The sequence below is a fragment of the Protomyctophum bolini genome, assembly GCF_963924005.1.
Source record: "Protomyctophum bolini genome assembly, chromosome: 14".
In the NCBI taxonomy this organism is placed as follows: domain Eukaryota; kingdom Metazoa; phylum Chordata; class Actinopteri; order Myctophiformes; family Myctophidae; genus Protomyctophum; species Protomyctophum bolini.
In genome coordinates, this window is record NC_137875.1 from 3,147,958 (window position 1) to 3,162,202 (window position 14,245).

Below are 14,245 nucleotides of genomic sequence, written 5' to 3' on the forward strand. Positions count from 1 at the left end.
ACCGAGTGCACTGCTCTCTCTAGGGTGATGAAACCCCACTGCTAGGACCACTACCGAGTGCACTGCTCTCTAGGGTGATGAAACCCCACTGCTAGGACCACTACCGAGTGCACTGCTCTCTCTAGGGTGATGAAACCCCACTGCTAGGACCACTACCGAGTGCACTGCTCTCTCTAGGGTGATGAAACCCCACTGCTAGGACCACTACCGAGTGCACTGCTCTCTAGGGTGATGAAACCCCACTGCTAGGACCACTACAGAGTGCACTGCTCTCTCTAGGGTGATGAAACCCCACTGCTAGGACCACTACCGAGTGCACTGCTCTCTAGGGTGATGAAACCCCACTGCTAGGACCACTACCGAGTGCACTGCTCTCTCTAGGGTGATGAAACCCCACTGCTAGGACCACTACCGAGTGCACTGCTCTCTAGGGTGATGAAACCCCACTGCTAGGACCACTACCGAGTGCACTGCTCTCTCTAGGGTGATGAAACCCCACTGCTAGGACCACTACCGAGTGCACTGCTCTCTCTAGGGTGATGAAACCCGAGTCTGACTGCACAGTACACACCCACGTCTTCTAACCATCACCGTGTGCCAGTTGAGATCAGTGGAGGTAAGCCAAGATGGTCCCTGCTGTGAGGCAGCAGGGAACGGCACGACAGACAGACAGACAGACAGACAGCACTCCTTCCTATTTTTAGACAAGACAAGACACAGGAAAAGAGGACGGGCAACATTGGCACTGGGGCTTTAACCCATTTAGGGCTGACGTCGACATCTTTTTAAAATGTCTTTTTAAAATGCCTTTTTTTTTTTTCAGAAAAACCTCATGTTTCTGTATCAGTGGTTCTCAATATTTCATGTCAAGGACCCCAGAAATGATATGTAATATGCCACCGCCCCCCCCCCCCCCCCATCTGAGAATATGTTGTTCCAGGGGACCTCTCCAGAAGCAAAGTTAAAAACTGAAACTCTGAAAGAATATTCAAAGATTTGAGGCACATTTTCACGATTTTTCAAAAATAGCAGACCTACAAGTTCATAGCGCGGCACTCGGTGCCGCGCTATGAGCTTGTAGATCTGCTATTTTTCAATAGCTAAAGTATAACATAGGCCTAATGCTTAAAATGCCAAAAGAGGTATTCCCGCTCCAAAATGGGTTAATAAGCTGTAAGAAATGCTTCCGCAAATCAATACAAGATGCCAAATCCTGCTTATCGTACTTATGTTCCCTGCTTAAACTACTTCAATGCCTGCCTGCATGTTTTGCCTTTCAAAGTGCCTTGACTAGATGTGGCTCAAGGGCTTCGTGTAACGGCTAAGTGGGCCTGTGTCCATCGGAGAGGGATTAGTCTATAGGTATCTATAGGCAGCACACAGTGATTTATATTCTGTTGCACACTTGGCAGAAATGTTGCGAAATAGCAAGAGCGAAGAGACCGTCCGTCCGTCCCATTAGTGACACACTGCTATATGAAACAGGCTTTTGTTCTGGCCGTTGTTGACAATGCGATATATAAATAAAAACCAACCTGTATTTTCACAGCTATGGACAGCGAGTTGAGTTCTTTATCCAGTTCTCTGAGGACGATGAGCTTCTTCAACGTGAGACTGCAAAGCCTGCGTGAGAGAGAGAGAGAGAGAGAGAGAGAGAGAGAGAGAGAGAGAGAGACACGGCGGGTAGAGAGACAGTGGGTAGAAAGCAAGGCCAGTAGGAGAGAGAGAGAGAGAGAGAGGATGAGGGAGAGAGACACAGAGGATGAGGGAGAGAAGGAGAGATGAGAAATAACAGATTAGTGTCATCATGACTAACGTTCAGCACACCTTTGTTGGATGACGGATCATGAATGATGCATCATGAGTGAAACACTAAAGCTCCTAAAGCCAAAACAACTCCCCTTGTTGTTGTTGCTCCACATCGTATTCCCACTCGTCTCTTTATTCTGCTTTTTTGTTCTGAATGGATAACATTCTGACCCGAGATCAGATTCTAAAAATGTTCTTCTACATCTACAGTACTTCTACAGTTTTTCTGAAAAAGCCTATGTTTCTATGTGTCAGTCGTTCTTTGATTTTTCAAAAATAGCAGACCTATACAAGCTCGTATAGCGCGCCACTCGGTGGCGCGCTGTAGATATGCTATTTTTCAATAGCTAAAGCATAGCATAATGCTAAGTTGCTAACACCAAAAGGGGTTCCCGCCCCGGCGCCCAAAATGACCCTCAGACCCCTTTTCCACCAAAAGAACTTTGGTTCTAAGATACTTAATGGAGGAACCTTGATGCTTTTATGGAACCGGCAGCCTTTCTTGGTTCCAGTTCCAAAACCAACTATTTGGGTTCAGAACCAATTCATTATCAGTGGAAACAATTTTAACTGGTTCAATATTAGGCGGGAAAATGTTCAGTTCAACCCCAGTGGGTGGGGGGGCGTGGGGCAGTAGGGAGTAATCGTGATTCAACACCGGCATCTGTTCAGTATTGATTAAAAGTAGCAGCACTATAACCAACACCAACAGATTATTTTTTCACTTTGGGCTATTTACTGACATTGTGTCTATCAGCCTCAAGTAGACCGGCGTTCATGTTATGTGGAAAGAATTATGGATGGACTCCAGTGACTATAGTGTGCCAACATTAACAGAAAACAATATTTAACATATTCAATCACATAATATTAATCCATTTTGACCTGAGATCAGATTCTAAAAATGTCTTCTGCATCCTGACAGTTTTCTGAAAAAGCTACAGTATGTTTCTATGTCAGTCGTTCTTCGATTTTTCAAAAATAGCAGACCTACAAGCTCCTATAGCGCCTCCTGAGCTTGTAGATCTATTTTTCAAAACCTAAAGCATAACATAATGCTAACACCAAAAGGGGTTCCCGCCAAAAATGGGTCAACAGAAAACAATATTTAACATAGTTATTCAATCAGATATTAACATGTGTTGGGCTGCAAACAATGATCAAGTTTTTCTGCCTACTTCAGAATCTCCAAAAAATGTACACTTATCGTCTGAAGTGAAGAGCAATGACTGCGTCCTCTTCTCAACCGTTACTGGGTGCAATCACAGACAGTCAATGTAGCATTATTAAAATAAAGTACTATAGACGAATAACAGTTTAGGTCCACACTAATTATCCATAATGTATAAATGATGGATAAGGGGTCTGGACAACGAGGCCTTTTCGTGGAGGGGTCAGAATAAAAGTGGACTTTCTTTTACTATAAACTGTTATTCGTTTATAGTACTCGGTTTGGCTGTCCATAAACACGTAGGCATGCAACTTCCCACTTCCCAGTGGATAACAACTCAGACAGACATGCCAGCCAATGTCTGCCAAAAATAAAAAAATAGCCAGAGTTAGTCATCTACTCTTTTGCCATGTTTTACTATTTTGAAAAACATTTAAAAATAGTGTCAAATAGCCGCTCTACAAGCTCGCAACATGTCGATTTAGATAAGCAAGTTGAACCATTTCAAAATGTTTTTTTTTTTCACAAAAATAGTCAAATCTGGCTCAGTTCCCCCATGAACTCCAGTCCAAAACCTTCCTGACCTTTAAAAAAAAACACACACACAGAGAGAGAGGGAGAGAGAGGGAGAGCACTTATAACTAAAAAAGAAATAAAGAAAACAAACTGGCTACTACAGCAAGACGTCAACAACCTTCCCGGGGCCAAGTTTACACGACTTTCTCCTCCTGACCCACTTCACTTATCCCCCCCCCCCCCACCCCCCCCACCGCATCGAGCCCTCAGCAACCACAGCCAACTGAAAAAACAAACAAACAGATCACCTTTCGCTCACCGTTTCCTAAAAGAAATAAAAAAAAAAAAAAAGGCTGAGTCATGGACTCTCAAGCCTGATTGACGTTGTTATGTGCCGGGTGTCGTGTGCAGAAAAGTCGTGTCGCGGCGTGATGCGTTGTGAGCGTGCCCTGTTGCACATCTGCTATGTTCAAGCCTCGCACCCTCCCCTCCCCCTCCCCTCCCTACTTTAGGTTAATCACGTCAACCAAGTCATGTCCTTTCCCAAGCTGCCGTCACAGAACCGGCTATGCTTGATTCATTCAAGTTCCATCAAGTTCTGTGAAGCACAAATAATGTGACAGTGAAGCAGAATAAGTATAGAAGACAAAGGAAAACAATTATTGGTCTATCAATAGAAGTCTGACGTCAATATCGGTAGAGGGCGCAGGTACTTTTTATTTGCATTGTACAGTAATCCCCATAGGGGGGGATTTTAGATCGCCTCATATGAGAACTGTGTTTGAAGAATAAACATGTCATCCCGGCCATTTCACTCATACGGATATGAAGAATCAACTGACTGAGAGAAAACGCTATTGTTATACATCTACTGAATTAGTTACATTTTCGCTAGAAACAGACGGTATCAAATATGAGTGAGTGACGGTCGTAAACGTCACAGAGACACCTCCATGACAATAACCCGGCCTCACAGAGCTCGACCTGGACCAGATGTGGACCACCTGCCTATTCTCTGTCTTCTCTCTCTGTCTGTCTGTCTCTCTCTCCCTCTACCCCCCCCCCACCCCCCCGACACGGTCGAGGCAGATGGCCGCCCACCCTAGAGTCGGGTTCTGCCTGACGTTCCTTCCTAAAGGGGAGTTTTTCGTTACCATTGTCGCAATATTGCTTTGCTCTGGGTGGATCTTTGTTGGTTGTAAAGTGTCTTGAGACAACTTGTTGTGTTTTGACACTATAATAAAATTGAATTGAATTGAATAACGCCAGAGACCGCTGGTTTATTTTTGGACCACAATGCTTATAGGAAACTGATTTTAAGATGAGCCCATGTTATTCTCCATATAGATGAATTACTTCCGTGAACCAGGGGATGAGTGAGTGACGTCAGGACTTCGGCGCTCTATAAGAGGCATGAACCAAAAAAAAAAACTAAAACAAAACAATCTGCAACTGCGAATGTACCGAGATGTTGAAACTACGTCTAACGCCACAGGAGGATATTAAAGCTTAAGTTGGGTTTCCAACATTCATGCCGAGGCTGTAAAAGGGCTTGCTGACGTATTGTAAAGCCTATGAATACAGTGTAGGGCACAAACAAAACCTGTATTTGTGAATTTACTGAGCTACAGTAGGGAGGATCTAAAGCAGCTTTTTCTTTACCACTCCCAAGTCTCCAACAAGTCCATTTATCCCCAAGGACGAGCAGAGATTAAAATAGGGGTGCATTTTGCAACGCACAAACGCAGTTTATAGTTAAGGGAAGCAATAAAACAACGACCTCTGCATCCACGGGATGAACTACTGTACTGTATTTAATTTTTCTAGCTTTAGTTATAATAATCATTCCTTCTTATGTAGGTATACCCTCACAAAATCTACCTCCCCCTGGCCAGCCGGGGCGCCTGATGGCGGGGGAAAGGAACTGGTCGGAACTGTGTGGACTTCTTGTAAATTCAGTGATGCAGATGTCTAACAATATTTTAACTCTTGAGAGTTCAATTGAAACCAAATTAGACCATTCTGGGTTCATTTGGTTTCATTTTAAAAGATCTATAAGGGTCCATTTGGTAAGCAACTTTCCATTATTTAGCTCAGTGGTTCCCAAACTGTGGTGCGTGCACCCCTTGTGGTGCGCGAGCACCTTCTAGGGGGTGCGCGACATGAAAAGGCTAATGGTGGTGCTATGGTTTCATTTTCAATATATATTATTAACATATTATGCCAATATGGCAAGTATAGGCATAATATGCTATATTCAGGTTCATATATATGCATATACAGTATGTGGATAAATAAGAAATATATGTCTCTATGTAGCGTTATGCAATTTATATTTCCATGTAGGGGGGTGCGTTAGCTAGGTCGGGGAGGTAACAAGGGGTGCATGGCCAAAAAGGTTTGGGAACCACTGATTTAGCGCCCAGGTCCACAAGGCACAACGGTGAGCATGAGTGTCATCAGCCAGCCTCAGCATGAAGGGCAGAGAGTGGTGGGAGATGAGAGAAAGACGTGAAGATAACAGAAATGGACAGAATGACTCAGAGAGTCACATGAAAGCAAACAGATATACAACAAAGGCAGACACTATGAGGAGAATCAGAGAGAGAGAGAGAGACAGAGCAGAGCTGAAGGTCTCACTTCATCTCCATCCCAGCCCAGCTCTCTCTAGTCTCCATGGACGTGCATTCAGATGTAATTAAAAGGCCTGGAGGCGCTGTGGGGTCACCCGGGGAACGATACAGGTCTTTTATTAGACGGAGGTGCCGTTATCTCCACCGTGTCTGTCATCATGTGCAGCCTGGAAGTGAAACAACTCCCCCCGCCATCTGGCCCGGTCTATACCGTCCACCTCCTACACCTGTGACGCCTTTCAATATGCCATCGCGGCACGCAACGACAACAGTGTGTGTGTGTGTGTGTCTGTGTGTGTGTGTGTGTGTCTGTAGATTTGCCATACTGTTATTCGGAAGCCTGGGCCATGTGCATATAGACTGACCATGAGTGGCCTAAGAATAGCTGGCATGACAAAAAGCAAAGCCAAACAACTAAACATGAACTGTAGTGTCACTGTCAACCCCGTTATATTTGTTTCCTTGTAAAAATTAATTGTAATTTGTGGATTCAAACTAAATTGTGTAAACACAAACATTGTCCTAACACAAACATTAAATGCCATTGATAATGAACTAAGCGACAGTTTTGAGTGTCTGTGTAAACACAAACATTGCGTAAACACAAACACAGAAGACGAAGGCAAGGACGCAAATTCGGATTGGCCGGAATCCGCATTTGAAGAAGATGTATGATGATGTAGTACGATGAGAGCGCCCCTCACTTCACACGGGTGTGATTTTTCTTCTGAATGCCAGATATTGGCGGGGAGGATAGCATCCCCGCAGAAATGAGCATAACTCATGGAGTCTGTTTCCCAGTTGATAGAAAACATCCCTATCTCAGTCTCAGTGCTCGCACTGGTTAAGCTTCGTCGGTTGGGTCATTATTGTTATGGCCCCAGTTTATCGATCCTCACTGTTGTATGCACTTTAAGTCAATTTGTCTTTCACAAACTCTCCCTGCCTCCCTCCCTCCCTGCCTCCCTCCCTCCCTCCCTCCCTGCCTCCCTCCCTCCCTCCCTCCCTGCCTCCCTCCCTCCCTGCTTCCCTCCCTGCCTGCCTCCCTGCCTCCCTCCCTCCCTCCCTGCCTGCCTCCCTCCCTCCCTCCCTCCCTGCTTCCCTGCCTGCCTCCCTGCCTCCCTCCCTCCCTCCCTGCCTGCCTCCCTCCCTCCCTCCCTGCCTGCCTCCCTCCCTCCCTGCCTCCCTCCCTCCCTCCCTGCCTCCCTCCCTCCCTGCCTCCCTCCCTGCCTGTCTGTCTCCCTCCCTCCCTGCCTCCCTCCCTCCCTCCCTCCCTCCCTGCTTCCTTCCCTCCCTCCCTCCCTCCCTCCCTCCCCTCCCTTTAAGTGCTGCATTTAAGTGCTGGTTAAACAGTGGTTTAAGGACAGGCCGCGACTATAAAGAGTGAGCCCATGATATAGTAAAAGCCCCATTTAAATTACTTGTTTATAGATCGGGGCTAATAAGTAATAACGCAACACAACATTCCGTAGACAATGGATCCAACCTTTTGCATTGCAGAGCTGCGTATATAGAACAGTACCAAGTACAGTAACTATACAGTACAAACAGACAGTCAGCCTTTGTTGACGTGACTCTGTGAGGGACGGCGATGCGGTTCAAATAGGTTTGTGAAAACCCCTAATAGGTTTAGCCTCATGGCATCGGTCACCGTGGCGCGGCCAGCGCTATATGCTCAATCTAAGTCCATTAGTGCATCCGCTCGCTCAGCAGCACTGCAGCGTCATTAAGCGCTGACCTGAAAGCAACAAGCAAGGTCATTTACAGTATAGCTCTCTCCCGCTGATCTGGATGTCATTACTATAATATTGTTGAGGAAATGTGTGTGTGTGTGCGCGTGTGTGTGTGTGTGTGTGTGTGTGTGTGTGTGTGTGTGTGTGTGTGTGTGTGTAGGGGCAGGGAAGAATTAAAATATTAGTGCGACCGAAGGTTGCCGTTAACTATGGAATCTTGCATTTTTCATCACTCAAAACCCCCATACATGGGGCGTCTTTCATCACTCAAAACCCCCATACATGGGGCGTTTTTCATCACTCAAAACCCCCATACATGGGGCGTCTTTCATCACTCAAAACCCCCATACATGGGGCGTTTTTCATCACTCAAAACCCCCATACATGGGGCGTTTTTCATCACTCAAAACCCCCATACATGGGGCGTTTTTCATCACTCAAAACCCCCATACATGGGGGGAAAGCCCCCATATATTGTTCCCAGGACTCGTGACATCACTATATGACAACATCAGGGATGATAGTAAATCAGGGATCAAGTCATAGTAAATGTGACCTGCTCTCGCAATTAAGCCCATATATGGAGAATAGATCCCTGATGTCATCAATATTAGCATATATGGATATATGTCAGAACCTGTTGGCGACCTCGCCCTTTAGGTTGGTCCCCTCCATTATACAGTTGTGATGATAGTCAGCTCCATATATGGAGATCCATGTGTTGTACCATGAACTTGGTTCATTTGCGAGTGTGACTCGCGTCGCGGCAACCTCACCAGTAAGTATATTTTATTTGTAAAGCACCTTTCAAGACAAAGTCACACGGTGCTGAACAGAACACAGAACAAGCAATCAACAAGTTAAAACCAAACAGGAAAAAGGAACGGAAAAAAAAGACAATAAAGAATTTAACGAAGAGAAGAATAAACAAGGCAAAAACTGAAAACATAGGCATGTAAAAAAGAGGCAGAATCACAAAAACATAAACATAGGTATGTAAAAATAAATCAGGTAAGAACTACATGGGAAAATGAATACGGAAATAAATGTGTCTTTAACTGTCTCTTAAAATAGTCTACTGACTCAGCATTTTTTAGCATGAGGGGCAGGGCGTTCCAAAGAGTAAGGGGAACCACTGCGAAAGCCCGGTCGCCCTTTGTTCTTAGGTTAGACCCCGGTATCTTCAGTAGATATGGGCAGTTTAGAAACCGTCCTCCATTAGGCATATTTAAACAAGATTTATTTTCTGTCATCATCAACTGGATCTCCATATATGGAGCTGAAACCCGCTGACGTCATCAACTGGATCTCCATATATGGAGCTGAAACCCGCTGACGTCATCAACTGGATCTCAATACATGGAAATGACGACACATCACTCCGACATCAGGATAACTTGAATAGTATAAAAGAAGCAGCACTCCCCTATTATATCATAGAATATTACAACCAACACACTCACTGTGACTTACCTAAGATAGAGACAGGGAAAGAAGAGGGAGGGAGTAATAAACAGAATCCTACGAGAGGAACCTAAAACTGGACTCGTCCCCATCACAGTCCATTTACTGTATAGCACCATATATTTGATAATGGAAGGAAGGAGCGAGTCCAACTATGTCCAGACTCGGGTCTCCTGTTCCGAGTGTCCATATGCCTGTGCCTCCACCTTCCTCCATCAACACGCCAAGAGGAGCCACGACGACCTCCACTGCCAACCGCTGAGGAATGAACAGATCCCTTCAGCAGCCTGTCAGCAAGCCGACAGCCCTGTAGCCAATGAACAGATCCCTTCAGCAGCCTGTCAGCAAACCGACAGCCCTGTAGCCAATGAACAGATCCCTTCAGCAGCCTGTCAGCCAACCGACAGCCCTGTAGCCAATGAACAGATCCCTTCAGCAGCCTGTCAGCCAACCGACAGCCCTGTAGCCAATGAACAGATCCCTTCAGCAGCCTGTCAGCCAACCGACAGCCCTGTAGCCAATGAACAGATCCCTTCAGCAGCCTGTCAGCCAACCGACAGCCCTGTAGCCAATGAACAGATCCCTTCAGCAGCCTGTCAGCCAACCGACAGCCCTGTAGCCAACGAACAGATCCCTTCAGCAGCCTGTCAGCCAACCGACAGCCCTGTAGCCAATGAACAGATCCCTTCAGCAGCCTGTCAGCAAGCAGACAGCCCTGTAGCCAATGAACAGATCCCTTCAGCAGCCTGTCAGCCAACCGACAGCCCTGTAGCCGGCCGGAGACAAGGAGACACGGACGGACCAAGATATGACATCCATCGACAGTCTACCGAGGATGCAACTCAGGCGGGAGACGTAAAGACGCATCGGCTGAGTCACACAGGAGAGAAAATATACGCCTGCAAACAGTGTGATCTGAGTTTCACTAGGTCCGGTCACCTGGAGTCACACCAGCGTATTCATACTGGAGAGAAACCATACCACTGTCAACTGTGTGACAAGAGTTTCACTAGGTCCGATCACCTGCAGTCACACCAGCGTATTCATACTGGAGAGAAACCATACCACTGTCAACTGTGTGACAACAGTTTCAGTGAGTCAGGTACTCTTAAGACTCACCAGCGTCTCCACACTGGAGAGAAACCATACCACTGTCAACTGTGTGACAAGAGTTTCTCCACTTTAGGTAATCTAAAGAATCACCAGCGTCTCCACACTGGAGAAAGACCATACATCTGTAAACAGTGTGATAAGAGTTTCAGTGAGTTATATAATCTTAAGACTCACCAGCGTGTCCACACTGGAGAAAGACCATACATCTGTAAACAGTGTGACAAGAGTTTCGGTCGGTCAGATCAATTACAGTCACACCTGCGTCTCCACACTGGAGAAAGACCATACATCTGTAAACAGTGTGACAAGAGTTTCACAGAGTTAGGTACTCTAAACAAACACCTGCGTCTCCACACTGGAGAAAGACCATACATCTGTAAACAGTGTGACAAGAGTTTCACCGCGTTAGGTACTCTAAAGACTCACCAGCGTCGCCACTCTGGAGAAAGACCATACATCTGTAAACAGCGTGAGAAGAGTTTCACCGAGTTAGTTACTCTACACAGACACCAGCGTATTCACACTGGAGAAAAACCATACTACTGTAAACAGTGTGAGAAGAGTTTTTCCAATTTAGGTAATCTAAACAGACACCAGCGTATTCACACTGGAGAAAAACCATACTACTGTAAACAGTGTGAGAAGAGTTTTTCCGACTTAGGTAATCTAAAGAAACACCAGCGTATTCACACTGGAGGAAAAACAATACCGCTGTCAAGCAGCAGCGCCTCAGTGTGGTGAAGACCATATGTGACCAGATTTGACTGAGAGCCTGCCATCGCGCAAATCAAATACAGCTTTTCACCAGGAGAAGAAAAGCCATTTTTTTCTTCTTTTTTTTCTAAATGATTTAATAGCACAGGCAGACTCTTCAGATACTAGAGCATGTCTGAAATAAGTGTCAGTGCTGAAATCGACATGTAAATATGAAATAAATGCCCAAAAATGTAACGTTAGAGACCACAGAAGTGAACCTTTCAAGCCTGTTTTCTCAACTCGCCGTTGGGTCAAACTGAACAACCAATATGTCAATTTGAAGCTATAATTCCCTGCTTTCATATGACATGAAAAAAACGAAAATTCAAAAAAATCCAATGGCAGTCCCTCAGTCAAATTTAGTCACATATATGCAGTGCACGTGCGCGCATGTGCACGTAGCTACTCAGCTAGTGCTAGTTAGGCCTATATGATGGAAAACCAGCTATTCTAATGTAATTATATTACTTATTAGTTGCATTGAAAATGTGTTGTTTTCATAAAATTAATTATTTTCCTTTTAGTTTTCTATAAAAGCCCTTTGCACAATACTCACCCTTACATTAGTTGGCTTTCAAAACAGCGGTTTTAAAACAATCACAAACATTGTTTCGTCTGGAGTCTGGACGCATGTCTTCTACGGTGGGTCGTCATAATAACACTATGCTAAGCTATACCTGCATGGCCGTTTAAAGCCCTACTGTCTAACTTAGAGGATGTGAAGGGGCAGCGGTGGCCCAACGGTTTTGCAGAGCGGTCTTGATATCGTGAAGGTCGCTATAGTTCGTATCCCCGGACCGGCACGTTAAAATTACCACCTCTGAAGTGCCCTTATTGGACAAGGCATTGATTGAACCCCTACCATGAAATGTTCTATGAGCAGGGCCTGGCTGTAAACAAGTTCTTGAGCTTAGTCCAGTTACCCTGCAGGGTAAACATGGTACCTTTCCTTTCCTTAGTCCAGTTTACCCTGGGTAAACATGGTACCTTTCCTTTCCTTAGTCCAGTTACCCTGGGTAAACATGGTACCTTTCCTTTCCTTAGTCCAGTTTACCCTGGGTAAACATGGTACCTTTCCTTTCCTTAGTCCAGTTACCCTGGGTAAACATGGTACCTTTCCTTTCCTTAGTCCAGTTACCCTGCAGGGTAAACATGGTACCTTTCCTTTCCTTAAGTGATACTAAGTGAGAACATCAGGTAATGTTATGCAAAGCATAACAAAGGAGCCTGCCAGATAGGTTTGACGGCGCCACCGCCTGCTTTGTTGTAGGTGTTGAGCGCGCCGTCAACCTGCATGTGCGGGGCGTGCGTGCAGTATTCCATATAGGGGGGGGGTCATCACCTGGATCTCCATATATGGAGCTGAAACCCGCTGACATCATCAACTGGATCTCCATATATGGAAATGACGACACATCACTCCGACATCAGGATAACTTGAATAGTATAAAAGAAGCAGCACTCCCCTATTATATCATAACATATTACAACCAACACACTCACTGTGACTTACCTAAGATAGAGACAGGGAAAGAAGAGGGAGGGAGTAATAAACAGAATCCTACGAGAGGAACCTAAAACTGGACTCGTCCCCATCACAGTCCATTTACTGTATAGCACCATATATTTGATAATGGAAGGAAGGAGCGAGTCCAACTATGTCCAGACTCGGGTCTCCTGTTCCGAGTGTCCATATGCCTGTGCCTCCACCTTCCTCCATCAACACGCCAAGAGGAGCCACGACGACCTCCACTGCCAACCGCTGAGGAATGAACAGATCCCTTCAGCAGCCTGTCAGCAAGCCGACAGCCCTGTAGCCAATGAACAGATCCCTTCAGCAGCCTGTCAGCCAACCGACAGCCCTGTAGCCAATGAACAGGTCCCTTCAGCAGCCTGTCAGCCAACCGACAGCCCTGTAGCCAATGAACAGATCCCTTCAGCAGCCTGTCAGCCAACCGACAGCCCTGTAGCCAATGAACAGATCCCTTCAGCAGCCTGTCAGCCAACCGACAGCCCTGTAGCCAATGAACAGATCCCTTCAGCAGCCTGTCAGCCAACCGACAGCCCTGTAGCCAATGAACAGATCCCTTCAGCAGCCTGTCAGCCAACCGACAGCCCTGTAGCCAATGAACAGATCCCTTCAGCAGCCTGTCAGCCAACCGACAGCCCTGTAGCCAATGAACAGATCCCTTCAGCAGCCTGTCAGCCAACCGACAGCCCTGTAGCCAATGAACAGGTCCCTTCAGCAGCCTGTCAGCCAACCGACAGCCCTGTAGCCGGCCGGAGACAAGGAGACACGGACGGACCAAGATATGACAGCCATCGACAGTCTACCGAGGATGCAACTCAGGCGGGAGACGTAAAGACGCATCGGCTGAGTCACACAGGAGAGAAAATATACGCCTGCAAACAGCGTGACGTGAGTTTCACTAGGTCCGGTCACCTGGAGTCACACCAGCGTATTCATACTGGAGAGAAACCATACCACTGTCAACTGTGTGACAAGAGTTTCAGTCAGTTATCTTATCTCAAGACTCACCAGAGTCTCCACACTGGAGTTTCAGAGTTTTCAGACAAGAGTTTCAGACGGTCAAATCATTTACAGTCACACCTGCGTCTCCACACTGGAGAAAGACCATACATCTGTAAACCGTGTGAGAAGAGTTTCTCCACTTTAGGTAATCTAAAGAATCACCTGCGTCTCCACACTGGAGAAAGACCATACATCTGTAAACAGTGTGACAAGAGTTTCACAGAGTTAGGTACTCTAAACAAACACCTGCGTCTCCACACTGGAGAAAGACCATACATCTGTAAACAGTGTGACAAGAGTTTCAGTCAGTTATCTAATCTTAAGACTCACCAGCGTATCCACACTGGAGAAAGACCATACATCTGTAAACAGTGTGATAAGAGTTTCACAGAGTTAGGTACTCTAAACAAACACCTGCGTCTCCACACTGGAGAAAGACCATACATCTGTAAACAGTGTGACAAGAGTTTCAGTCAGTCAGGTTATCTTAAGACTCACCAGCGTATCCACACTGGAG

At 46.0% G+C, this 14,245-nt stretch overlaps 1 protein-coding gene across 4 annotated transcripts in view; it reads right to left on the reverse strand.

Moving 5' to 3' along the window:
• Window positions 1-14,245, reverse strand: part of LOC308328417 (phosphofurin acidic cluster sorting protein 2-like) — a 111,945-nt gene that overhangs the window by 66,791 nt on the left and 30,909 nt on the right. For all 4 annotated transcript variants that reach the window (XR_013965288.1, XR_013965289.1, XM_080782232.1 and 1 more), the window contains exon 2: window positions 1,536-1,623. Coding sequence is in view for 2 of the 4 variants with exons in the window: in XM_080782232.1 (XP_080638358.1) it covers window positions 1,536-1,623 (88 nt within the window). In the remaining 2 variants the exon portion in view is untranslated. The remainder of the gene's footprint in view (window positions 1-1,535; window positions 1,624-14,245) is intronic.